The 25,818-nt window shown below is 35.8% G+C and overlaps 1 protein-coding gene across 2 annotated transcripts in view; it reads right to left on the bottom strand.

The window, feature by feature from the left end:
• The window catches only part of LOC111502404 (acyl-CoA synthetase bubblegum family member 1), an 86,235-nt gene that overhangs the window by 43,521 nt on the left and 16,896 nt on the right, over nucleotides 1–25,818 (bottom strand). The window contains exons 2-4 of one of the 2 annotated variants that reach the window (XM_074181722.1): nucleotides 18,371–18,425; nucleotides 10,826–11,033; nucleotides 8,877–9,011 (exon numbers count right to left, since the gene is read on the bottom strand). In XM_074181722.1, the coding sequence (XP_074037823.1) occupies nucleotides 8,877–9,011; nucleotides 10,826–11,033; nucleotides 18,371–18,392 (365 nt within the window). In that variant the 5' untranslated portion in view covers nucleotides 18,393–18,425. Of the gene's footprint in view, nucleotides 1–8,876; nucleotides 9,012–10,825; nucleotides 11,034–18,370; nucleotides 18,548–25,818 lie in introns of those variants that run through there. The other variant, XM_074181721.1, reaches the window with a different exon arrangement.

The following is a 25,818-nucleotide window of genomic DNA, read 5'->3' as shown; positions in this document are numbered from 1 at the left end:
GCATCCATAGAAAAAGTCATACATGACTGTTTTAGATAATTCTAATATGGAAAATCCCAAATATAATGGTTTATCGTAATGAACCTTCACTCTACCCAATTGAATGGCAACGAAATTATCAGTGAAAATTGAACAATTTTTGAAATTTGGTTTGGCTATGAGAGTGCTGGCACCTATATTTTTCTTTATATTTTCCCAATGTGTAACGAGTCTAACATCAATTCGATTATCTACATTCTCCATTGTCTTTCCATACACCGCATTATTCATTAGTTTATAGAAATCTTTAACAGATTTGTTGTTAGACCTATTACGCATTTCAGTATTAAGATCTATATAGGATTTCATCCAGCATGATTGTTTGAATTTCAATACTCTATGTGTATTCATTACAATCAATCCATTTTTGACAGCTTGCTGTAGATTCCTATAATGAACAATATATTTTCTTTTATCATTCAAATTTGGAATTAATTTGGGAATTTTCGATTGTGTACGAGGTGGTATTATTTTTTCGACTAAAAATGGAAGGTCAGAATGTTTATCATGCAACTCTTGTGGATAATGAATGTCCACTTCAAATACATACCCATACGGACTATCAGTACTCACATCCATCACATCGAGATTAAGAATTTCATTTGGTGTCAACCATGTAAATTCACTTGTTGGTAGAGGTTGTGACATACTGTGACCGTATAGATTTGTTGCATCTAAATATGTAATGAATGTGGAAGGTTCGTTGGGATTATAATTGGGTAAAAATCTATTATTTGCTATATGTTTCCTCTCGCTACATTGACTAATTCCACCTCGTATACCTTTTTGAAAAAAGTGAATCATATCAATGTCAGTTAGTAATTCCAATTCAACATTAGTGAACTTCAACATGGCATCCCATGATAATCCAGGTGCAGTGTAATATTGTGCCGGATCTAAGTTATATATCTCTAAACTTGTGGTGCGGAAGTTTTCAAAAATATCACATAGTAGCAATACATCCGACTTCAAATACAAATCAGAGTATTCCCCCAAATTCTGACACTCGAATAAATTCCAAACTTTTCTAGCCCTATCATAATCAGTTTCCGATATATGTTCACAATTGAGTGTGTCATAAAACTGATTTTTTGTCGGAAGTAATGGATAATTCAATTTGTCAATGTCATCAACAAAACTATATGGAAATACACCTTTCTGTCTCATCAAATTGAATTTCTCAATTTGTGGGAAATGTTTGTGCATCTCCAAACATTGATCGGAGGTCAAGTTTGCACCCAACTTCTCCAACGAATTAGTCATAAATTTATAACTATCGATAAATCTCATTTTGAGATAATTCTTCCTAACCACACCATCTTTATCGGTATAGCTGTGTGTAAAGAGATGCTTCGTGAAAGATATATATTTCTCTTTAGTTTGCGGGATAACATCAACTTTCTCTTTATTCCTATACAATTCTTTTATGAATAAATGACAATCATAACCACTTAAATTATGAAAAATGATAGGTATGAAGTTTGGTATTTTGAAATTTAAATTACATTTCGAGTGAGCGGCATGTGATCTTTTCTTTCCTGTGACATGACAATGATCTCTTACTTTGACGTCACCATCAGTAAATGCTTTATTACATATACCACAAGTTCTGGCTGCAACAAACTGTTCTTCTTCTTCGACAGTTTGTGTATCCATTGGTTTAGGGTTTCTGAGATGATTTTCATGTATCTCTTTCAAATCATCTTCAATGCTACTCACAAATTTCTGAGCTGCATCTACACCCCTATATGTAACAAATTTTGTCAAATCATCATTATATGAACACTTTATCAAATAAGCAAATGAATATGGGGCATGTTTGAATGTTTTAATCGTGTATGAACTTCCAGGATTTGGCTCATTCACATGAATCGGTTTAAGCACTGATTCAAAATCAGCATACACTACAAATGGCACCCTCATTTGCCTCTCAAAGTTTTCAAACATTAGTTTATTTTCCGCAACCATTCTACCATATTTATTGATCTTTAAATTAGTAGTTGGTGTTGTGGTACTAATGTGATTACAATCATACATATTATGACGTAAAAGCAATCTCTCATCAGAAAAATATATCAAACATCCGTCACAAAAATATTTTTTCTGTCTATGAGCTGATAGTTGATTAGAAACTAATCTTGAAAGATCTTTGATCCAACAATAGTGACCATTACCGGAGTCATCAGTTATAAACAACAAATTGACATGTCTCCGGAGTCTTCTCTGTGAGTATCGCAATGGACCAATCACTTCATACTTCATTTTACCCTTCTCAAATGTACTCTCTAAACCGTAAACATTAATTGAAATATCATTCCTATCTTCGAATATTTCGATACTCTTATTATTAACTTTAACCGGAAAATCCATACCTGTGACATCTAAAACAGTGGAAAAATGTGGATATGACGTAAGTTCGGACACTCGACTATCTGCAGGATATAATGCTGATGTTATAGCCCAAGCAAAACAATATTGATCTTCATTACGAACATTCACAACAGCTTTCTTCCATTGAATACATTGAGGCAGCTTCACATATGAACGTCCTTCCAGTGGACTGTATTTATTAATGTTGACCTCGAGAAACAATATTTTTTCACAAGTCCAACCTGAATTATAAAAAAAAAAAAATATTACTATTCAATCTTATTGAAATTTTTAAAAAATAAATACCTGAGTCACGATCCTGGAACTCAGTCGTTTGTGCCACAATTACATCACGGAATCCATCAAAAACAGCATTCAAATCTGAAGATTGGTCCACTATTTTATTTTGGGAATTAAATGACTTCGTGTCCCTCGAATCATCAGTCTGAAGAATATAATTCCCAAAAACTTCCATATTCACCTTGATGCTTTTATGGATCCTGATGGCTGATTCCAGTAATTCAATGACCTTCTGCCTAATCTTATTGAAAAATGAAATGTAGTCACTGGTTACAATCGAACTCTCCACCCTGTATGTAGCAATGCGGCAATTGAATGCATTCGTTATAATTTGAACACCGTCAGACAATTGAACACATGCATTATTTTTATGACTCATGGTTCTTCGGTGAGAATTCACTTGGCTCATAGGAATTGTCACATTACAACAATTGCACGTATACATAGGTGTTGCATTATCCACTCTCACCCGTTTCACTGCAGGCCCTCCTTGGCAACTCTGGAGCTGATGCCGACGAAGATTATCACTACGAGTGAAAGATTTACCACAGTCACAGGAATACATTTTATATAATAGTTCTCACTAACTCACTTGATGTAAACTGACATAGCCAACACTCGTACGCTTCTTAAATACACTCTGATAGGACCCGTCAAGACGTCATAGCCAACCCCACTTCTCAACTACATGCGCCAAGATTACCTCCCAACTGAATGCGATAACAGATGTCGATATACGAGCAAGCAGTGGTCGTTGCGGTCTCGGAGAGGGTAGACGCTAGGCAAACAGTCCTCGGCTGCCGTTGTGTCACCATCGATAGCGGGGCTAGAGCGAACCTTCATCGCTTCAGGAGAGGTGAGGGCAGACCGATGAATACGCATTACTCTGCCACACGTCGTGGAGTGAACATGTCGCTCTCTAGCCGTTGAACGGTTATTGCTGTGACGTCACTCCACTACTAACTTGGTGCCCTAACACCGATGGAGCATTTATTACTTGGAGGATCTTCGAAGTATGCAGACGTATGTTTGTACATAGACAAACAAGCACATGATGAAACCCTGTACCGTGCATTCTCCTACACACACACATAAACACACAAAATCTCATATGAAAAAAAAATCTGAACGATCCATGCACCAGACACTTCAAGGTCACAATGCCTTGACTTCACTGCACAACAAAAAAACTTCACCAAACAACAACCAATAAAAAAAGCAATTAATACGTCATAGTGGTGGGGGGAGGCCGAGAATCAGCTGTAAACAACTACTGTGTAGATTTCCACGGGTCCATGTTTATCAGCAAATTAATAATTTTTAACGAAAAGGACACACTGTCTAACTTACCTCATACATACCTCATTTATCAAATTTTCTTTGATTTCCTGGTCTATTCTGTCTCCGTATTTTTTCCTCGGCTTTTCAAATGAACCAAACTCAATGAGATTTTGATACAAGTTTAAATACATTTCCGATGTCCTAACACTGTTTCTATCGTATTTGTAATAAATTTGTATCATATCTATTTTTTCTTCATTCGTGAAAGACATTTTTTGGCAAAAATTCAATGACTTGTGTCATTGAGTGGAACAAATTGAAAGTCAAATTCAGAAACATCAAAGTCAAAGCCTATTATGATAAGAATTAATTTTTTTCAATATGATAACTTATAATACATATTGAAAAGGTGTAATCTGGTTCTATTCAAAACAAAAAGAATCCAATAAAAGAAGAATCCATAAGAAAAAGTAAAAATGATGATAGTGGCCGGAAGACGAAACGTCGGAAAGCGAATCTGAAACTACAATTTATTGCAATTTATTTTCGAATCCTTCGAAAAATGAAGCCAGAAAAAAATAAAAACCATTTTCCGAAATTTCCATTTTTCAGGATATCTCCGGATATACTCGGAATTTCAAAACTTTCTCAACGGCATATTGTTAGTCAGGTGAATGCACTTTTTTCCCCAATTAACCATCTTCATATCTCTCATAGTTTCCGAGATCCCAATGGTGAGGATCGAATTTGAAACACCCTGTATAATCTTCCCCAATCTGAACAATACAGAAAATCAAATCATTAGAGAAGCATACATTGAATATCATAAATATATTTCGAATATTTTCAACTCGCGTATTTGATAATCACAGGTTACTATGAAAATGATCGATTGCAATTCATTTTTCGTAAAATATTGCTGATTTCATTCGAGACTCTGCGAGTAGTCAAAGTACAATCTTTTTTCCATAAAATTGTGGGTTGGCTTCGAAGTGGAAACAATAAAAAAACGGGTAATGAATAATTACTACATGCTAAGTGACCGATGGAAAAACTATAAAAATAATATATTTTAATGCTATAAAAGCTCATTTATAAAGTAGTACGTTCATTAACTAGTGCCTCATTAAAATAATTTAACGATAACAAATAAAACTACACCAATAAATTTCGCAACTTTGTTCACTTGAGATGGCAGACTCAAATGTAACCTTGACTACTCCACCCTCCAAAGCTTACGCTTTCTGAATCCACCTGTCGCCGCCGTGTTGAAGATATTTCGAAAAATTTGCTTGAGGCAGTAATTGACAAACTGAAGAACTGCAAATACTTCAGTCTTGGTTGTGATTCCAGTACGGATATAACTTCTATGTCTCAGTGTTCATTATTTGTTCGGTACTGCACAATGGATTATACGAGAGGTGGTGATTATATCGAAGTTCTTAAGGAATTTGTGGGAAAACACAGAATACCTATAAAAAGTTGATATCCGTCAATGGTGGGTGTAATTAATGGTGTGATTGCTTTAATGAAGAAGGAATGGAATTTACCGAATCAGTTGCCTATTCATTACTTGCTGCATCAAGATACTTTGGCATGTGAAATTTCGAATAACAAATTGAAAGATGTAAGCATTATTAATGTTATACGCGTGCGCAAAGACCTTCTTGAAGAATCACAAGCTAATTATAGCGATGTTATTTTACATACTGCCGCCAGGACGTTAGGTATGTATGGTATGGTATTGGAATGTTTCTTTCATTAAAAACGCAGAAAAAATAATTTTTTACAAAAAAGCGGCAAAGAATTCCCTCAACTACAGCAAAATGAATGGTAGACAATTGTAGCTTTTTTTACCGACATTACTATGAAATTCAATATTCTTAATTTCAAGATGCAAGTAACTCACATGATAATTGGGCAAATGATGAATGAAGTATTTGCATTTGAAAACAATCTGCAATCATACTGCTCTATATTCCGAAGTTTCTATTCTCGACAGTATTGTCTATCAAAGTATGATACCCTATTTGAAAGAATATGTAAGACATTCAAACATATTTGAAAGCTAATTTTCACCGTGAAAAGCAGAAGTACATTGAATTTTGGAAAAATGCACCTAAGAAATATAAATCTGTAAAAGACTGTGCACAATTTATTTTCTCAACCAATCTCTGTGAGCTAGTGCGAAATGATTAATAACGAAATGAACTGATTACATATAAGTGAGCAAACACTCTTACAGAGTCTTCACATTAGGTCGCGCAGCTGCCGCAAGACTTCCATATTAAAAAGTGACGCGCGGCTGTCGGGCGACTCAATTTGCAGCCGTCACATACTCTGCAGCCCGGTGCTGACACCCGCATTGTCCTGTGTGTCCCTTGGCTAGAAAAGTGTGATGACCGCTGCTCCAAGCTAACACTCCAACCTCTGGCGGAAACACGAAAGACGGTAATAGAAAGAAGAACAGAGAATTTTCATAATGTACAGTCCGAACTGTACAAAACAATGAGCCACCCAGGCACTTTCCAAAAGCGTGAACCCCCCAAAAAAAGACCATGGTTACTGTATGGTGGTCAGCGGCTGGTGTGATTCACTATAACTTTCTGCAACTGGGCAAAACCATCACAGCAGATACCTTTTGTGAAGAAATCAACTAAATGTACCAAAAATGCGTCAGCAGCAGCCGAAACTGGTCAGCAGAAGAAGTCTGATCCTACTCTACGAGGATGAAGGATCTTTAGGTCAGATGGTAAGAATACGGCTCTGTCAAACTCTAAAAACCTGATTTGGTCCCCAGGGGGCAGGCACAAAGTATATGCTCTGCTGCTACTATACTCTAACAACTTCTTGGTGTCAAGCATCGAAGGGTGAATAAACGCCTTGAACTGAGCCAATCCTGTAAGATTCCACCAGAAGTCCCTAAATTTTCTTGCCATATAAGTGTTCAATCTTTGTTTGGCGAAGCCTAAAGCGATGTCAATGACAGGTTCTGGTCCGATGAAGCTGTTTGCAGCATCATCCTTTGCAAAGGAGTCAGCAGCCTCATTGCCTTCCAAGTCAATATGGCCAGGAAGCCAGACCACCAACTACCATCTCTCTAAGCACTTGGATAACTTTCACATCGGTAGAAATTGAAACTGAAATTATATTGAAATAATGGCAACATATGCGAATTACAATAGAACGAATAAAATATTTGGAAAAGTTGGTCGTTGCTGAAATTTCAAGATATAACCTTCGTCCTCGCAGTCAACGTACATACCACTGATGATGTCTGCTGCTGTAGCAGACGAAACGTTTGGTACTTTAGGTTCTATTCGACTAGGACCTACCGTTTCTTCAATTTATCGGAATATAATTAGTGAAGAGCTAACTTCAATAGAATCTGGTAATTATATATTGAATATAGTTTGACAAATTGATATGAAAAAAAAATTGGAAAAGTGCAGATTTGTGTGAAGGAAAACTATATTTTCCACAGGACTTTCAGATCTTTTCAAAAGTTGTAATATTTGATAAACTGCAGGATTATAAGTGTTATTCAAATTTTCAGATATCCATATTGTCTGAATACTTTATCTGTAACCTACGATAAACAACTCACTTCAACGGTGGGCTTTTGATAATTGATAAGAAAACGTGGTAAAGATCCGAGCTAACACTATTGCATAGGATTACAATTTGAAAGAGTTTAAAGACTTGTATATTCGCATACCACCAGAGTTCTGTAAAATAAAATGTCTTGAACTACTGTAATTGATTTTGACCTGTTGACTTCCTCCAGGAAGTTAAATTTACGATACTCACTCTGAAATAACGTAGTTTCAAGCACAATGCAACAAGCAATGCCTAAGTGAATCATAAATGCCTTACTGCAGGAGTCATCTCTTACATAAAACGTCATAATGGCCACGCCCTATGAATTGAGTCATAGTCCTTCTAATATAATTCACTTAACTAATGTATAGTTGTTGAAGTTTATCTATTCTTGTATTCTGTAATACTGAATATGCGCCATCAGCTTATACTCTCCGAGAAGTTACGGCAGTGAGTTACGATTCGGACCATATATACATTCTATTTGATATTGAAACAGGTCCAAGACCAATAGTAGAATATGGTGACTCTAAAGCTACTGATTAGAGTGCTTATAAAAATTTCCTTCAATCGTACTTTGAAGACGGATTCACTACAATTCACTTTTGTGATGGGATGAATGGGGTAACGGAACAATTTTGAGAAGCAATTATCTAAAACAGATAATCAGATGATCAATACTTTTCTTGCTAAGCATTTAGGCTTAGACAAGAGTTCTCTTGTCTAAGCAGTCAGGTAACTTGTCGGATAAGACCACTCATTTTGAATCGGACCTAACCTAACCTTGTTGACAGGACTCTATCGGTCCTGTTTGGTAGAATATTGGTTAGCTGTGAAATTGCTTTGCTCAAATCTGGAAATAGTGTTCTTTCACTTTGTCGTAGGATGTTGGATATTCACTATTGAAATAATTTTTACCGACACTTCACAAACAGCTTACATCGTGGATGAACAAATTCGTTGAAAGGAAACACTTTCGATTGTTGATGTTGTTATCGTTGTCAAAGTTGGTATTAGTATCAAGTATTGTTATTTGAATCGTTTTTCCAAACATTTTTCCATACTTTCTGTGATGTTTTTATAATTCTTGTTATGCTCTCTATTCTTATTGATGAATTTGTATTATTAATCCTTCGAAAGGTTGCATATTTCACTTATTTCATTTTCTTCAATTTACTGCCTTGACTATAATGAGATGATAATAATATAATTGAGAAGGCTCATAGCCCATTTTAAAACTGAGAAAAACACTACGGAGAAAAATAACGTACAAAATACTTACTTACCCTGCAAATATAGCAGCTAAATCAGATATAAACCATTCTGGACTATTGAATCCAAGTATGCAAACTGCATGCCGGCTCTCCAACCCCAGGTGCAAAAAGGCTTTCGCGCATGTTCGAACCCTACGAAGATATTCCCTGAAATTAATAATAATTATATAATAATAATAATTACTATACTGGAAAATATATAAAAATATAAAGCGTTTTGTGTTATTGAATAATTCATCAAAGTTCATCAAAATATTTTGGAATTTTGGGAGATCATTGAGGTGTTTGAAGGTGATTGGCAATGTTTCATGATATATTTCATTAGTGTTAGTATCCACAATCGCCTTCGAGTGATGACTGGACTAATTCCTCCGAGAGATGACTATTTATGGGTCATTCGAGTACTTTCACTTTTGATCCTTTCCTTTTTCCGCTTCATCGGTTTAGTGGGAGATGACCGTTTGGCGAGAGTTGGCAATTTTTCGCTTGATAAAGGGTTTCCATATGTTGCGTATCTCTACGCTAGCTTGTCTAAATACATTGTTGGACAACATGTTTGTGGCTTCTTTGCATTTCCTCCTAAACCAATGTTCCCCCCTGTGTATTTACTCAGCTTGGGACCACTCGATGTTATGTTGATGGGTCCAAACATGCTCTGCTATTCCTGATTTGCTGGTTTCCCCTCGCTGTGTGTGTTTATTCTGCTCGACAATGCAAACATCCAACGGCCTCTTAGTTTCACCGATATAGGATTTTTCGAACTCACAGGGTATCCGGTAAATGCAATTCTTGGAAACACAGTCCGCGTTTGGTAGCCTGGTTTTCGTGAGGCTGCTACGGATAGTGTTTTCGGATCCGAAGCAGGTTCTGATATTGTATTTGGATTCAATTATTCTTATCCTTTCCGATAATCGTCTGATGTAGAGAAGTACAAGTGGTTGTGACGGCTTCTCTTCCTTGCGGAACTCCTGATGTCTTTTAGCTAAAGACTGTTCCACTATCGCTTTGGAGTAGCCATTCCGTTGAAGATCAATTCTGATGATGTCTAGTTCCTTGTCGAGACCTTCCTCCGTATTATTAGTATCGGTGAAACTGAAAGGCCATTGAATGTTCGCATTGCCGAACACAAGAAACACACACAGTGAGGGAAAACCAGCAAATTAGAAATAGCAGAGCATGTTTGTACCCATCAACATAACATCGAGTGGTCTCAAGCTGGGGAAACATTAGTTTAGGAGGAAATTCAAAGAAGCGGCATACATGTTGTCCAACAATGTATTCAGCCAAGCTAGCGTAGAGATACGCAACATATGGAAACCAATAATCAAGCGAAAAATTGCCAACTCCCGCCAAACGGCCAACTGCCACTTAACCGGTGAAGCGGAAAAAGGAAAGCGGAGATAAGTGAAAGTACTCCAATGACCCATAAATAGTCATCTCTCGAAGGAATTAGTCCAGTCATCAACCGAAGACGATTGTGGATAGTAACAATTCGAAACGTCGTGAAGTAACTTGGCTTGGAATCTCTTTTTATTTTATTTTAATTTTTTGTTCAATTGTTCTATTTTTACTTGTATTTTATTTCACTATTATTTTATTTCAGGTTTTTTTGTTTAATATAATTGTTATTTTCAGCTATTCATTTTTAATTCTTCTTTTTTTATTAGTCCTTTCGGGGATTTCGAATCATTTTATATAATATCAGACAATGGAAGTCCGAACTAATGAAATTCATCATTGAGTGTGTTTTACTATCTTAGAATATTAATATTCCATATATATTAATATTAATATGACACTTTGACTGCAAGTAGATATCAACCTATTCAACACATTTTTTTAATTCTCTTTCGAAGAGGGTGATTTTTGACAATCAACAAATATTTCGCATACATACTCATGGTTCCATACTCTCTGTTAATACTAAACAACACCAAAGAAACTCAAACGATTCAACTTACGAATAGGTTATAGTCTCCCATTTTCCATTAACTTTTTGAGCTAAGGCTATGGCATCAGGAAATTCCTCAGCTGTTCGTTTGAGGGCTCCAGGCACGGAAATCGGTGCAGTAGTTTCGATGGCTTTTCCATTTTCAGGAATCCGTAATCGAACACAGCCTTCGGGATTGTTAGTCACATAATCTTCCGCAGGTAAAATCTGGTCAGGTCCTGAAATAAAAATCAAAATGGTTGTGATCACTGAGAGACTAAAAGGGAGATATCAACAAATAATTATTATTTACAATTGTTTACAATTATTTATGATTTAGTGGATTAAGTCTATTTCTTTGTCAAGATTTATGAAAAAAATAACGAGCAAAGCTCACTGAAGCGAGATTAATTCTACTGTTAACCATAAAAAGTTTAATTTCATCGAAAATATCTATTTTTCACATTTTGAGCAGTTAATATGGTCTGTACAAATGGTTTTTGGAACATGATGAACACAATTTTCACCGAAATGTATATTTTGAGATAAAATTGATTTGAACTTAAAAAAATTAACTAGGAAATTCATTTGAATTATTTTATCAACTATCTTTCGGTACTTTCTGTCAAAATGTGAAGTGAACCCCCTTTATTGACGTCGGTTCCAGGCCGGAGTGGTTCCGGATAACCACGTAAAGCGGGCCATGTAAGTGAATTTAAAAATCCAAAAGTTTCGGAGACTACTAGTGAAAAATGTTGTGTTAAAAATGATTGAAAAAGAGTGGTAGCTTTGCTTCGAGCAAGACCGCTGCACCCCCGGCGAAGCTCCTGTCAATTATTGACAGAAGAAGCCGGCAAAATCCGACTGAAAACAGTGAGAGAGGTGCAATTTTTTGCAAACGGAAAAAATTATAAAGTTACGAATACAGAATATTTTTCATTTATGAATTCCATACAAAAACAAAAAATTACAGAGTAGTTTAGCAATACCAACTTTTTTTTGATACCTTTTTTATGTTATGAAAATCACTTTGACCTATATGTCCCAAATGTTTATGTTGCCATATATTAAGCAACACATAAAACCTACCTTGAGTATGCTAGTTAAAAGCTGAAATGGTTTGAGGCATGGCAAAATAGCACATCACTTCGATGTCTGAAGAAGGGGTCATATTCTTTACTAAATTAACAACTTGTTTCCTCCTCTAAAATTTTGAAAGACATTTCAATATAATCGCTGTAGAAATACACGATAATCTAACGACATTCGTGTTAATGAACGAATTGATAATGGATTGAATGTGGTAGATAAATATTTACGTAGTTGAAAAATTATCCATAAAAATGCACCTGATATTTTTTGTTCACATCAAATGGTTCAGAAGTAGTGGGAGTATGAATTCGTTTTATCTGTCGTTGCGAACTTCATTTCATTAAACACTCATTATTATTGTCATTATTATTTTATTCATCTAGAACATTGATGAATTATTCATCGTTTAGCTACCTATTAAAATGTTCTATTGGATCATCGTGAATCTGTTATCGCTTTTTCCGTTCAATTTGCATTTTTTCTAGTCATTATAATCACGATTATTTTCTAGTTTTTGAGTTTCATTGAAAGTTCATAATGACCGTATAATGTTGAACGAGGCAATGAAAAAAAAAATAAAACTGAAATCAAACGAAGCTCAGTACAACTAATTGGAGATATTCTTGCTTGACTCACATGACCCTAGTATGAAGAACTGAACTTGATATCGTATAATAAAAAGGCCATAGAAAATTTAAAATTGTTTCATAAAACAAAACTAGTAGTGAGAGAGTTGAGAAAAACATGTATAACTGGAAATTATATAGCTACGCAAAAAAATATAGTGAGAGCAATGTGTTTCACAAAATATGGAGACTCATGTAGGGATCTGTTCACAGATTTGGATATTTAAACCATTATTTCACTTGTGTTGTGTATGTCAAAACTCATCTCGACAGATTTCAATCAAAAGATATTCTTCGGCTCGCCAAAGAATATACGTAAGATCCAACTATAATTTTATTGTTCCCCACCATAAGTTGATGAAAGCAACTAACGACCCTCTGATAATGGCCATCAGATTGTTTAACATATTGCCAATCTCTCTTAAACAGCTATCAAACCTGCATTCCTTAAAAAAAATGTTAAAAACTGTTACATACATGTTTTCATACTTCTATTCAATATTCTCATATATGTACTCTTTTATGTATGTTGTATATATATATATATATATATATATATATATATATATATATATATATAAATATTTGTATTATGTATTTCTTCATTTTTCCATGCTGTAGAGTCTCCGGAAATAAAGCTGATTTGTTTTTATTTGAATTCAATTTTACGTTATTATCATTATTTTAATATTTCTCACCGTGCTGTTTTCTGAAAACATTTTCTTAGTATTCGATTTTTAATATTCAGTCCGCGATATTACTGTGCTTGCCTCCATTTGTGACTGTATCGCACACCCCCCGTATACTATATTCCGTCAAAAACGGTCGGGAGTGCGAGAGAAGATACCACAACCTCGAATATTGGACAAGCCGCCAAAATGAGTTTGATGTGTTTTTGTACACATTTAAATTGTTTATGAGGGTGGTACATGCTGACCATTTATGTTAACGATTAACAGCGAAATGCCATGAAGTGAGAGTTGTTGCAAGAGAGTTAGATACGATGAGGAACTATTTATATTTCGGGAACTGGTAACACTAATGTCAATAGGTAGGTAAAATGTGGCAACACCATAATAAAGTACGATATTTTCAAGCATAAACGTACTCGCAACGTTTTGATCTACAAGTGTTATTTGTTTTATTATCAGTGAGTTAAGAAAATCAATTTGACCAAGAGAAAGTTGTCGATGTGGATTATCTCAACAAGAATGTGTCGCTGAACTCAGTTCTCAATATGGCGATAAAGCACAATCAAAAATCACAGTGTCGCTGTAAAGTGAATTCAATCGTGGTCGCAGTTTGGTCGTCGATGAATTACGTGAAGGTCGTCAAAAATCTCTCGAATCTCTCAAAAAAAGGCTCGCGTCAATGAATAAAAAGTTCGATCATGGTGGTTCGAAAGACGTATATAAAATTATGACAGGTGACGAATCATGGATATATGCGTATGAGCCGCAAACAAAACAGCGATCAACCGTCTGAGTATTCCAAAACAAGCTGAATCCAACAAAAGTTGTTCGTGGAAGAAACACAGTGATGGCCACTGTTCCGCTTGAGTAACGTAGAACGGTCAATTCTGAGTGGTACACGACCACTTGTTTGTCGAAAGTTTCGGATAAATTCGTGATACTAACCACCGAAGACAAATCATTTTCCATCATGCGGGCTCTCACACATCTCCTCAAACAGGTGAATTTTTGATCAGTCAAAACATCAAATTGATGACTCATCCTCCGTACAGTCCTGATTTGGCACCCAATGACTACTTTTTGTTTCGGAATATCAAAGGTAAACTTCGTGGTCAATGATTTACGAGCGCCGAAGAGGCAGTTAAAGCGTTCAAAAACCATGTTTTGGAGGTGTCTCAAGAGGAATGGAAAAACTGAAGGAAAATATTTCTTTTGCTCATTCATTTCATTGCTCATTCACGTTATGGAGTTATAGGCGAGTTGTAGAGTTATAGAAATTCATATCGTCCTTTATTTTTGGAACCAAAGGTTCTGACCTTGGTATGTCTATTTTTTCCGAACAATGTGTCCCATTGGCAACAAAAAAATCGAATCAGTAACACCTTAACATATAATGGTTGTTTCCAAAGTTATATCCGTTTCAATGTTATGTGTTTTTGTAGCTCCATATTGCAATATGGAAGTGGTCGACCTATAGTAATCTAGGACAAGGATTTGAGGACCTTGGTGGAGACTGACCCATCACAACCAATGCATGGGATGGCGGAAGAACTGGGCGTCAGCTCCCATGCGGTTTTTGATGGTTCAAAACGTATTGGAAGGATAAAAAATCTCGATTTGAACGATTGACAAAAAATTTCACGTTTCGAGGTCTGTCATTCTTTACTTTTGCCCAACCAAATCGATCCTTTTTGGATCGGATCGTCACGAGTGATAAAAAGTGAATCCTCTATGACAACAGAAGATGTTCAGGGCAGTGGATGAACACCGATTATCCTCACCCAGGCATTCTCAAAGACGAAAACCCACCAAAAAAGACCATGATTACTGTATATTGGTCAGCGAATGGTGTGATTCATCATAACTTTCTGCAATCGGACCAAATCACCACAGCAGAGTCCTAATGTGAGGAAATCGACGTATTGTACTGATAATTGCTTCAGCAGCAGCAAAAGAGGTCCGATACTGCTCCACGATAACGACCATTCGCATGTTTTACAACTCATCGTCCAAAAATTCAACGAATTGAGCGTCTTAGTTCTGCTTCACACATTACACTCCCCAGACCTGCAGCCAACCGACTACTAGCTTTTCAAGCACTTCGATAGCACCGGTAGGACCTTCGACAATGAGGACCAGACAAAAACAGCACCCAAATTTCATAGTGACGGAATCAATCGACCTATATCTATTAAAATAATTGAGTACTCACCGAGATATTACAGTTTGAAGTAGACTTATAAAAACGGACAAAACTTTTAAAAAATCCTAATGATAGTACACGTAAATCACATCTTATTTGTTTTCCTAAATCTACCCCCAACACTTACCTACATAAAATTAGAGCAAGACGTTATACAATATATATTCAATGAATAGATATTCACACGACAAGAATGATATGCGAGTGTTATTTATACAGGGTGTTTATTATGTACAGGGACTATTCAAAAGATATTTTAATGATTTTTGATAGAGCGCTATGTTTCGAATATACGGGGCGGAAAGAGATCTCGATAGTAACAATTTTGGTAATTTCAAAATGAGGAATGTTCCTCGATTTTGGTCATCACAGCAAATGCAAGTTTGAACAAAATAAAGTTGCGTTTAATTCATGTGTTTTTCAAATTCACTTCGAAAAGTATTCAAATTGATGTTTCAAATGTTGGGTTTTGATTTTTAAAGGGATTTGTTTCTAATTCACATATTGGCAACAGTGTCTATATCAAGTTGAAATAATTTACACTATCCTAGATATTCTACTTCAAAAAAAGAAAATTATCTTCATAAATCAACAATTAAGGCAAAATATAAATTATAGTTCAATACCACCTCCACAAGCCACATAAACAACAGTTGTTTTGTTATTTATTCATATAGAGGAAGATAGGTTAGGTGCACAAAATGTCATATGTCACAGAATGTCTTGGAACTCGGAACATAAGTAAACAGAACAGCACGCATCTGAAATATGTCATCTTGGTTTGTCTCATACAGGTAACAGATTAATTGTCCTTTATTAGCTATAACCGATGTTGCCAAATGGTGAAATAGAAAAGAATCTCTTTAAATGTTGAATGCATTATTTCATTCCTCTTTTTTAAGTATTTAAATAATTTTTTAAAGAAAAAGGTTAAAATGATAAGTTTAAAATGCTTTGTTTTAGAGCTTTTTTATGAAAAGTACTTGATTTTCGTCAGGAGGAACATTCCCCATTATTAACGTAGCCGAAATAAAAGTATGGCGTACTACACTGAACCTACCAAGTAATAAAGACTCCGTTGGTACCTATCAATAACATACCGATTACTACGAACAGCTGAAGATATTCAATTTGCTGGGCGTAACGCATTCGGAAACGATTCTGGTGTTTTTGAAAGATGAGTTCGGGAGTCGATGAGGAGAAGATTGGATTCTTGCATCCGAGCGGGGGTACTTATTTTCAACAGTTCTTGTAGATTAAGAACATGACATGTAATTTTTGGTAATAAATTGTTATTGCTGAAATCCTTTTTCGCTCCGTATCTTCGAAACAAAGCGCCATATCAAAAATCATCAACAAAGGGCAGAATATTTTTAGAATATTCCAAGGAATGGTCCCTCTAATTTTTTCCGCGTGTTTATCTGGTATCTGTAGAGTAGGGAGGGTGAGTGTAGACCCACAGACAAGACCAGAAAAGAAAACAGGTCACTAGGAGATATCTCCTTTATATTGGCAGGTGCCCGGCTTCTTCAACCTTCTTGGGGTTCCCTCCGTGGAGGTGCACAAGTGAAGGAGCTTTCCTGCAGGGGCAGCCGGTTCCTTGTCTTTATTCAAGGCGGATCTTTTGGCGCCCGCCGCAGGAAGTGCCCTCGCTCTTGGAGGTGGAGTAGGGGAGGAGGAGGGTGCACTTATAGTTGCTGCCACTCCTGCCTTTATCGCTCTCTTTCTCCTTTTGGCCTCGGCGCCGCAAATGCGCTTACGCCTTGGCCTTTGTATTACATCACGAGGTGATCTGCTATGTCCAGCCTCATTCCAAGCGGAAGATTGGGGTGGACATTTCTGTTCATCCCCAGCCACCGCCTTAGATTGAGGTGAGCACTGCTGTCCAGCCTCGGAATTGGTTCTTGTTTTTAATGTTTCTGTTTTTGTGTTTGTTTCATTCATGTGTGTTGCCACGAGTAGCAAGGGAAGAGTTGGTCATCTTTGGCAGAGCCCCGCATTGCGCATTACCAGAGATAGGCTGATTACAATAAGGTGACCGCATATCACCCTGCGGCCATTCAGCTGTCGGCATGATTCCTTACTCCTTAGCTTGGGCCTTACACCCTAGTTCCGCATGTTTATTAATGTTTAGTTAGGTTGTTCTTGTAATTTCTCTATTTGTTCCTACACTTATTTTATTCATTTGCAACTAGTTTGTAATTGGTTCACTGTTTCTCATACAAATTTTATATTGAAAGATATGGCCAATAAGACATTCAAATCTTTGGGTAATGAAGCTTATTTTGAGTCAATTTGAGCTGATAACGAGTTTAGAGATTTGTACTATGGCACTGCTTATGCTGTAGGTGTAATTTCAGAAAAAAATCAAGTCACTATATTTTCAAGAATTTTTGTTGCGAGTACATATGAAGACAAAAAGAGGCAAAGAAAAATACATATGTAGTGGAGAAAACGTTACAATATTTCTCCAATATACCTCCTCCATCGATATAAAAAATCGTCTAGAATTTGTAGAATTATATCAATTCACTTTTGGATACAAGTGGTTGTTGGTCATGTATTAACAGATTTCGTACCTGTCAAGCCATGCATTCAACACCATCCAAGAGATTATAACAAATACCGCCGATAGGTCTGACGCCACTGGATCACACCATAAATCCGAACGTCATGAAACACATCATTTTAAACTCTTAAATTATGTAAACACTATTGCCTAATACATTTGCTTGTAATGTCAGTCAAATAATTAACAGGTCCAATGTTCATTACTTATCAAAATTTTTCAAAACACTACGTCAGTGATTCGACGCGCAACGTAATATGTACCTACGAAAATGTTAATGACCCTGATGACTTATCGCGAGACGTTAAACCTACTTTCCTACATTCCCGGAAAGTAGGTAAAACGTACACACCACGAAGTTTTCGTTCATAGCTGAGAATAATTATTTACTCACCGTTTGTATACTCCTGCGTCATATTCTCTGCCAAATATCACATCAGTCCAAGACCCTGAAACACCAAATAAATTTCGAAGTATAAGTATACAGCGGCGAAAATTATTTATTCTGAGAACCGAACTGGCTTATAACGGAACATCTCTAGCGCTAGACCGCCACGCCAATAATAACTAGTGGTTAGACTTGTATATGTAGATAAAGCTGAACATGCTTTATCAAAAACCAATAGTCGCGTGATAATAAAAATCTAGACATTTTTGCGTGCAAAGTAATAATGAGCGAGATCAAAAGTTCAGTATTTAATTGCTTTTTTTCAATAATCTATGCAATGAAATCGTGTAATTAAGAATATCATTTTGCAGTTTTGAATGTTTCAATGGAGAACAATGTAAGTGCACTTATGAAGTTTCTTAGCAGAAGGTAATTGTCATGTATAGATACATATTACTCGTAGTTAATAAGTAGATCTATGCAAACTTTGTACTTGTGTATTTGAAGGATGAAGAAAGAACTCAAATTTTTATCTACGCACCAAATGAATAATATATTATAGTTTTGTTATTAAATGACAGTATATCCTCTGAACAGATGTGATGATTGTTAGACCAATGATCACGAGTGAGGAGCCTCTGTCATTCGTGGATTGGAGTCTTATGTCGATCTCATAGTTGATGTTTTTATAAGAGGAGGTGTCATACCTTCCCTCAACGTCAGTGACCACGGAAATCCTTCCAGACCTGCCTCCTCTCTACATCTCTCTGAAGAGAGAGACTAGCTGGACAACATACCTGGGTGGTCCGAAAAGTAACCGGCCTGACCTAGAGATGGCAGTAGTTGTTTGAAAAATATCATTGTATTTGAAAGTACACAGTCTATAAAGCATATGATAGATAGATAGATAGATAGATAGATAGATAGATAGATAGATAGATAGATAGATAGATAGATAGATAGATAGATAGATAGATAGATAGATAGATAGATAGATAGATAGATAGACATTTATTGATCATACACCAATTTACATTGGATTGATAAGTCAAAAACAGAACAATGTTAAAATAATAAAACAAAAAAAAACACTTCCAAAACATTTTCAAACCAAGCAACACTGAAAATATGTAGTACACAGTTCATTGACAGCCCGAAATGAAGTCTGAAATACTACAAAATGCCCTAGATAACAGATAACATTTGAATTTTGTTTTGAATCTGAACAGGTTAGGCTGATTCTTCAAGTAGCACGCTCAAAAAGTTTGCCGCAGCATATTTTGCGGATTCTTTATAATTCGAGTAGTTGACAATTTCCAATCTGAATTGGTTTCTTTGACTGGGTAGTGGTGGACATCCGCATTTTGAATTTTGTTTTGTTTTGAAAACATCTCTGCAAGATTCACGAAAACCCAAATGGAATATATGTCGTATGATTCTTTTCTGTGCTATGAAGACTCTGCTGCTGCCAGTAACGGGACCATAAACTATAATTTAAATTTCTCAACGCAAAGAAGCGCTTATTCAAGGTGGAACATAATGACCCAATGCATTTGTCCCATTTGAGGTTTTCGTCGACGATTGTACCCAAAAACTTGGAGCTACTTTGAAATGTTATTGATGAACTGTTTATATCCAGGTTTTCACCGATAGCTCTTCCCGTAGTCGATATGTGGTATTGAACAGCAACAGTCTTCGAGTAGTTTATTATTAAATTGTTCTTCTGACATCACTGGTCGAATTGATTTAATACGTTTTTTGTTATAGCTACTAGTTCACCTCTGTTAGGGCCAGATATCAAAATTGAGGTATAATCTGCGAGCATGTGAACCTTTCCATCTTTCACATGTTCGGGAAGGTCATTTGTAAATAACAAAAAAAATGTTTCAGATTTGAAGACGCTGCATTGTTTAGTATTTGTTTGGCAGTCATCAATAGCGAACGTTTTTTATGAATTTGGGAAAATGGAGAGAATTAGCCATCGTTATGTGGTACAATACTTTTATTTGAAAGGCATCTGCCCAACCAATATAAAGCTAAACTGGATTTTACTCGGGGTGAATGTGCTGCTCCGTTAACAACAGTAAAATATTGGGTAGGAGAGTTCAAACGAGGCCGTACGAACAGTGGTCGACCAAATGAGGTGACTACTCCAGAAACGTTGATGAAAATCCACAAAGCGGTACCGAATGATAGTCGACTGAAAGTGCGCGAACTAGCAGACTTGGTAAGCATTTAAAAGTGAGGTACATCGTATATTATCTGAAAATTTAAACATAAAAAAGCTGTGTGCAAGATGCGTGCCGCATTTACTCACACTTGAGCAAAAACAGTGTCGTCCCGATGTTTCAATTGAGTGTTTAGGGAAGTTTCACAGCAACAAAGCAGAATTCTTGCGTTGTTTCATAACCATGAATGAAACATGGGACCATCATTTTGCACCCGAGACAAAAGAACAATAAAAAAAGTGGGCTTAAAAGGCTGAACCGTCCCCAAAGAAGGCGAATACCGTTTAATCAGCAGGCAAGGTCATGGTATCGGTTGTTTGGGATGCGCGTGAAATAATTTTCATTGATTATCCTAAAAACGTTGAACTATCAACAACGAGTATTATGCGAACTTATTGCAACATTGGAGTAAATAAATCAAGCAAAAACTGCTGCATTTGGCTAAGAAAGAAGTGTTGTTTCATCAAGACAATGCACCAACTCACAAATTCATTATTTCAATGACCAAAATGAACGAATGAAAGTTTGAATATACCCTATCCGCCAGATTTAGCCCCCATGGATTATTTTCTGTTTCTAAATTCGAAAAAATAGCCCTGTGGTCCAAGACAATGAAAGTTGCCGTATTCTGGGTATAACATCCGAGTTACAGTTGACTAAGACATTCTTTCTCAAGTACTTCGGAGCCGTCCCACTTGTGCATTTCTTCCAAATCTTTGGGAAACACTGCAGCCTCATAAGCTTATCAATGTTATTCTCCCAATTTTCTCATGACACATATTTCAACAATCTTATATCCTGTTCTAGTTTGTACAGATCCCTCATAATGAATGTATATTATATTCTTGGACATAATTTGGGTAATCCATAAATTGTTCGCCTCTTGTGATCCAGTGTTCTCACATTCGCCTAATATATAACGAGATATCTGTGGCCGTTTGTTGCATTGCCTGCAGTGGAGGTCTCCGTTGTAACGCCCTATTTTGTTGAAGTGTTCTCTCAATGGACAGTGTCCAGTGAGTAGCCCTGTAATTGTTCTGAGCCGATCCCTGCTTTATTGAAACAGTTCTTGAGTTCTCTTCTTGGACGGTCCTTTCATAAAGGTTTCCCCGTGTTTGTTTCTTGGTATGTTTTCCCAGTATTCCCTATGTTTCTCTGAGAACCACTTTCCATTCTTGTTCCGTACCAAAAGTTTTGATACCCCCACACCTGGTTCAGTGCCTATATATGATTTTAATGATCCATGTCTAGCACAGCTTTTTCGTTGCCTGCGATGCCCGAGTGTCCTGGCACCCAGTCAATGCTTTTCTGACCGCCAGTTTCCTCAGTTCCTCACAGCAATCCCAGACCGGCCTCGATGTCACTTCTGGGTTAGTCAGTGCCCCAACTACAGCCTGGCCTCCTTGCGTATTGCAAGGCCAGTTACACTTCAGCCTGGAAGACTGATGTATACCGACCGAGTGAGTAACTGAAATGAAGATTTCTCCCCGCACAGTGAATTCCAGTTTCCGTTCTATGTTCGGTTTTGAACCGCGACATGCTCTGTACAGTTCCAATCCTCTCAGTAGAGAAGACTGGATCATCTGGAAGAAAAAAATGCTAAGAACAGGTAGTTTACAGATGGATCAAAACTCCTTCAGGTTTTGGTACATATTTTTGAATAATTGAGCTGATCTGGTGGCGCTTGATGTTCTTCTGGAGTCCAAGTTGGTAGAGAACTGTCAAAAAAAATTCCTCAATAGAAAAACTCAACAAATTGTGTCTGGTCTGGATTCCACACTGACCTGAGGCTGTTGACTCCCCTGCAGAGAAGGGCATGGTCTCATCGAACCAGAACCTGTCATGGGCATCGCTTTAAACTTAAACAGCAAGACAAAATCCACCATAGTTGGCCCAGTCTAAGACATTCAAACATCTTCCGGGGCAGCCCTTCTTATGTCTCGAAAATGATAGAACATCGTGTCTTTTCGAGATTCGTTCCACCAGCTTTCACAGAGTTCCGTTGGATTATATAAACATTACCACGATGTAGGAGAGACAGTCTAGTTCGAAAAATACATTGCGAATTGAGCTGATAAGGCGATAGACATCTGAGCATTAGTCTGAAGTTCAGTAGTAAGAGTTTTTGTGTTGTATTTTCAGTGTGGTAGTCACATCACATTTAGCTCAATTGTACAGTGTGGTAAATTATTGTCGAACCTAAGGGGAAAAACGTAACCATATTGAGTATGAAGGATCTGGTTTCCAGTGTTTTTGGCAGACTTTCACTCTTGCCATATGACCTGAAAGGTTATTCAATGAATAACCTGATCACGGCTCATTTATTGATCCAGTTTGAATTGTTATGAGCCACGATAAACCCTCGTGAGTTGCAGTACCTAAAGGGTTGAATAGACTCACTCATTTCGGATTTACCTACCTAGACTCGTGAAAACCCAATAATCGCGCGAAATAAAACCTAGAATTATTGTATAGCTCAACATATAATAAAGAATATTATTATCTTGTTTTGCAATTACCTTGAATTGAAACAATATGATAGAATCTTGCAACCATGTTATCTCTGGGTAAATATGCAGGGTATGTAAATAGAGAATGATGTGATGCAGAGGCATCTAAGTTTCAAATTATTCAAATTAAAAGAAGTCGATGCTATAACTATATCTATATAACGGAAAACGGATGGAAAGATAATATTGAAAATTATCGTCCTATAAGGAAAATATCAATAATACCAAAACTATTTGAACGCTTAATTTATAAATATATATTTCATTTAATTAAAAACATTATTAAACCTGAGCAACATGGCTTTTTTTAAAATCGATCTCTTGAATCGAACCTATTTTGTTACTCTGAATTTTTACATGATAATTTGGATAATAAAATTCAAGTTGACACTATTTACACAGATTTTAGCAAGGCCTTTGACAAAATTAGTCATAATACACTACTTCGGAGACTTGCTGAAGTCGGTTTAAGTGGTGCGATGCTAAAATGAATCGAATCATATTTAAAAAACAGAACTCAATATATCTTTATAGACGGTTATTCATCTGAACCTTATCCAACACCTTCTGGAGTGCCACAAGGGTCCCATCTAGGGCCCTTAGTCTTTATTATCTATATTAATAACACTAAACATTGTTTTAAAAATTCCAAATTCTTAATGTATGCTGATGATCTGAAAATTTATCTTCAAATAAAATCATTGTCAGATTGCTTGAGAATTCAGAGTGACATAAATAATTTATTTGAATTTTGTAAACAAAACGAATTATATCTCAATTTTTCCAAATGTAGTTGTATATCATTCACCCGCAACAAAAATATTCTTACATATTCATATCACATAAATAATATCTTGCTGTCACGAGTTAATACATTTAAAGATTTAGGAGTTATTTTTGACTCCAAACTTATTTTCGATAAACATATAGATTATGTAATAAATAAGAGCAGTAGCGCTCTGGGATATGTCAAGAGAAAATGTAAATTCTTCAATCAAACAAAATCAATACAAAATCTCTATAATGCTTTTGTATTAAGTAAGTTAATGTTTGCATCAACCATCTGGAGTCCACAGTATAATATATACATCGATCGATTGGAACGTATTCAAAATTGATTTTTAAAACTCGTTGCTTACAAACAAGGTATTCGAATTACTGAAAACAGTGATACTTTGCGAATTAGACGAGACCTCCAGTTAGTATCGTTGGAACATAGGCGTAACATATCAGATATTTTATTTTTACAAAAAATAATAACAAACAAAATAAATTGTCCATCGTTATTATCAATCATTTACTTAAATGTTCCAAATAGAACAATGAGAGCACATGCATTATTTAATTTACCTTTCAAGAGAACAAACTGTTCGCAGAACTCTCCTCTATGTCGATGCATTAAATGCTTATTGCCAAAAAAATATTGAAAGATTATTTTCATAAATTATAATTAACACATTTCGTCAATAACTATTAATCAGTTTTTATTGTTATTGAATTTGATTTTAATTCATCCCTTACTTTAGACACTGTGTACATGTGTAGTATAGATATTACTCTAATTTAATAGTAATTTAATTATGTGGATACTGTAGTGGATTTTTTTCTGTTTGTATCCCGAATATATAAATATAAATATATAAATAAATATAACTAAAACTTTTTTATTTTATTTGAAACACTTCATATATATGTTAATTTCTTTTTCTTCAATTCTGATGTAAGTATATCAAAAATGGTTTATGTCTAGGTATTGACCTTTTGTTTTTTTCAACTAATAAAAAGTCCAGTATTTTGAAAGAATCTCGGTAGTAGTGAAAAATTTGCCGAGTCTCATCAGTATGGGCATGAAAAAAATCAGTCAAGTTTCCATAATTTCCGAAATTTCTGTTTTTGAAAAATGATCTGGTTACCCTGATTAAAAAATATATAGAAATATTCCAAAAACGATAATACAAAATATACGTTTTCATCATGGATGTATCATTCTCATCCTTATTATGATGATGAACTCGAATCTAAATTGGGAAATATAATTAAAAAATCACCAGATGCACAGATTGTTTTATTTGCCAACTTACTGTAAAATCAATAAGGAACATGAATTGAAACTATTTTGCATATATAGACCATCATTAATTCAATTCGCTCAAATCCAAAACAATAATCGCGTGAAAATGAATAAATAATTTGTTTTGCGTGCAAAGTATTAACGAAGGAAATTGAAATTCAGTAATTGTATTTTTTTCATTAATATATACGCTGTCTGTTGATTTCTCTCGGAAAAATTGTTTTCAACAATTTCTATTTCGTCCCCTTCAGATTTAATACATTTGTACCAGCGTATTCTAAATCTTCGAATAACTTCTGGTAAGCACTTTTTGGTATGACCTTGAGCTTTCTCAGCAATGGTTTTTTTATCTCCTCAATCGTTGCAAAACGGTGTCCTTCAATCTTGGGAACAGGAAAAAGTCTCAGGAACCAAATCTGGTGAATACGGTGGCTAAGGAATGATTAAGGCATCCATTGTCGTATACCACTGTCAACAAGTGTTTCTGTGTACTTAAATCCATTTTTACACAAAATTTGATGCAAATTCTCTCATCCATTTTTTTCGATTGTAGAAATACGCCGAACACGCAAAACACTTTTAACTTTTATGTCGCTCACCAACAAAAACTAAACATGCTAATAAAAAGCAGATACTATGTGAACA

This window comes from Leptinotarsa decemlineata, unplaced genomic scaffold (assembly GCF_025532065.1).
Source record: "Leptinotarsa decemlineata unplaced genomic scaffold, Ldec_3_MD MMD2_tig00026314_RagTag_RagTag, whole genome shotgun sequence".
NCBI lineage: Eukaryota > Metazoa > Arthropoda > Insecta > Coleoptera > Chrysomelidae > Leptinotarsa > Leptinotarsa decemlineata.
This window is presented reverse-complemented; position numbering and strand designations above follow the sequence as displayed.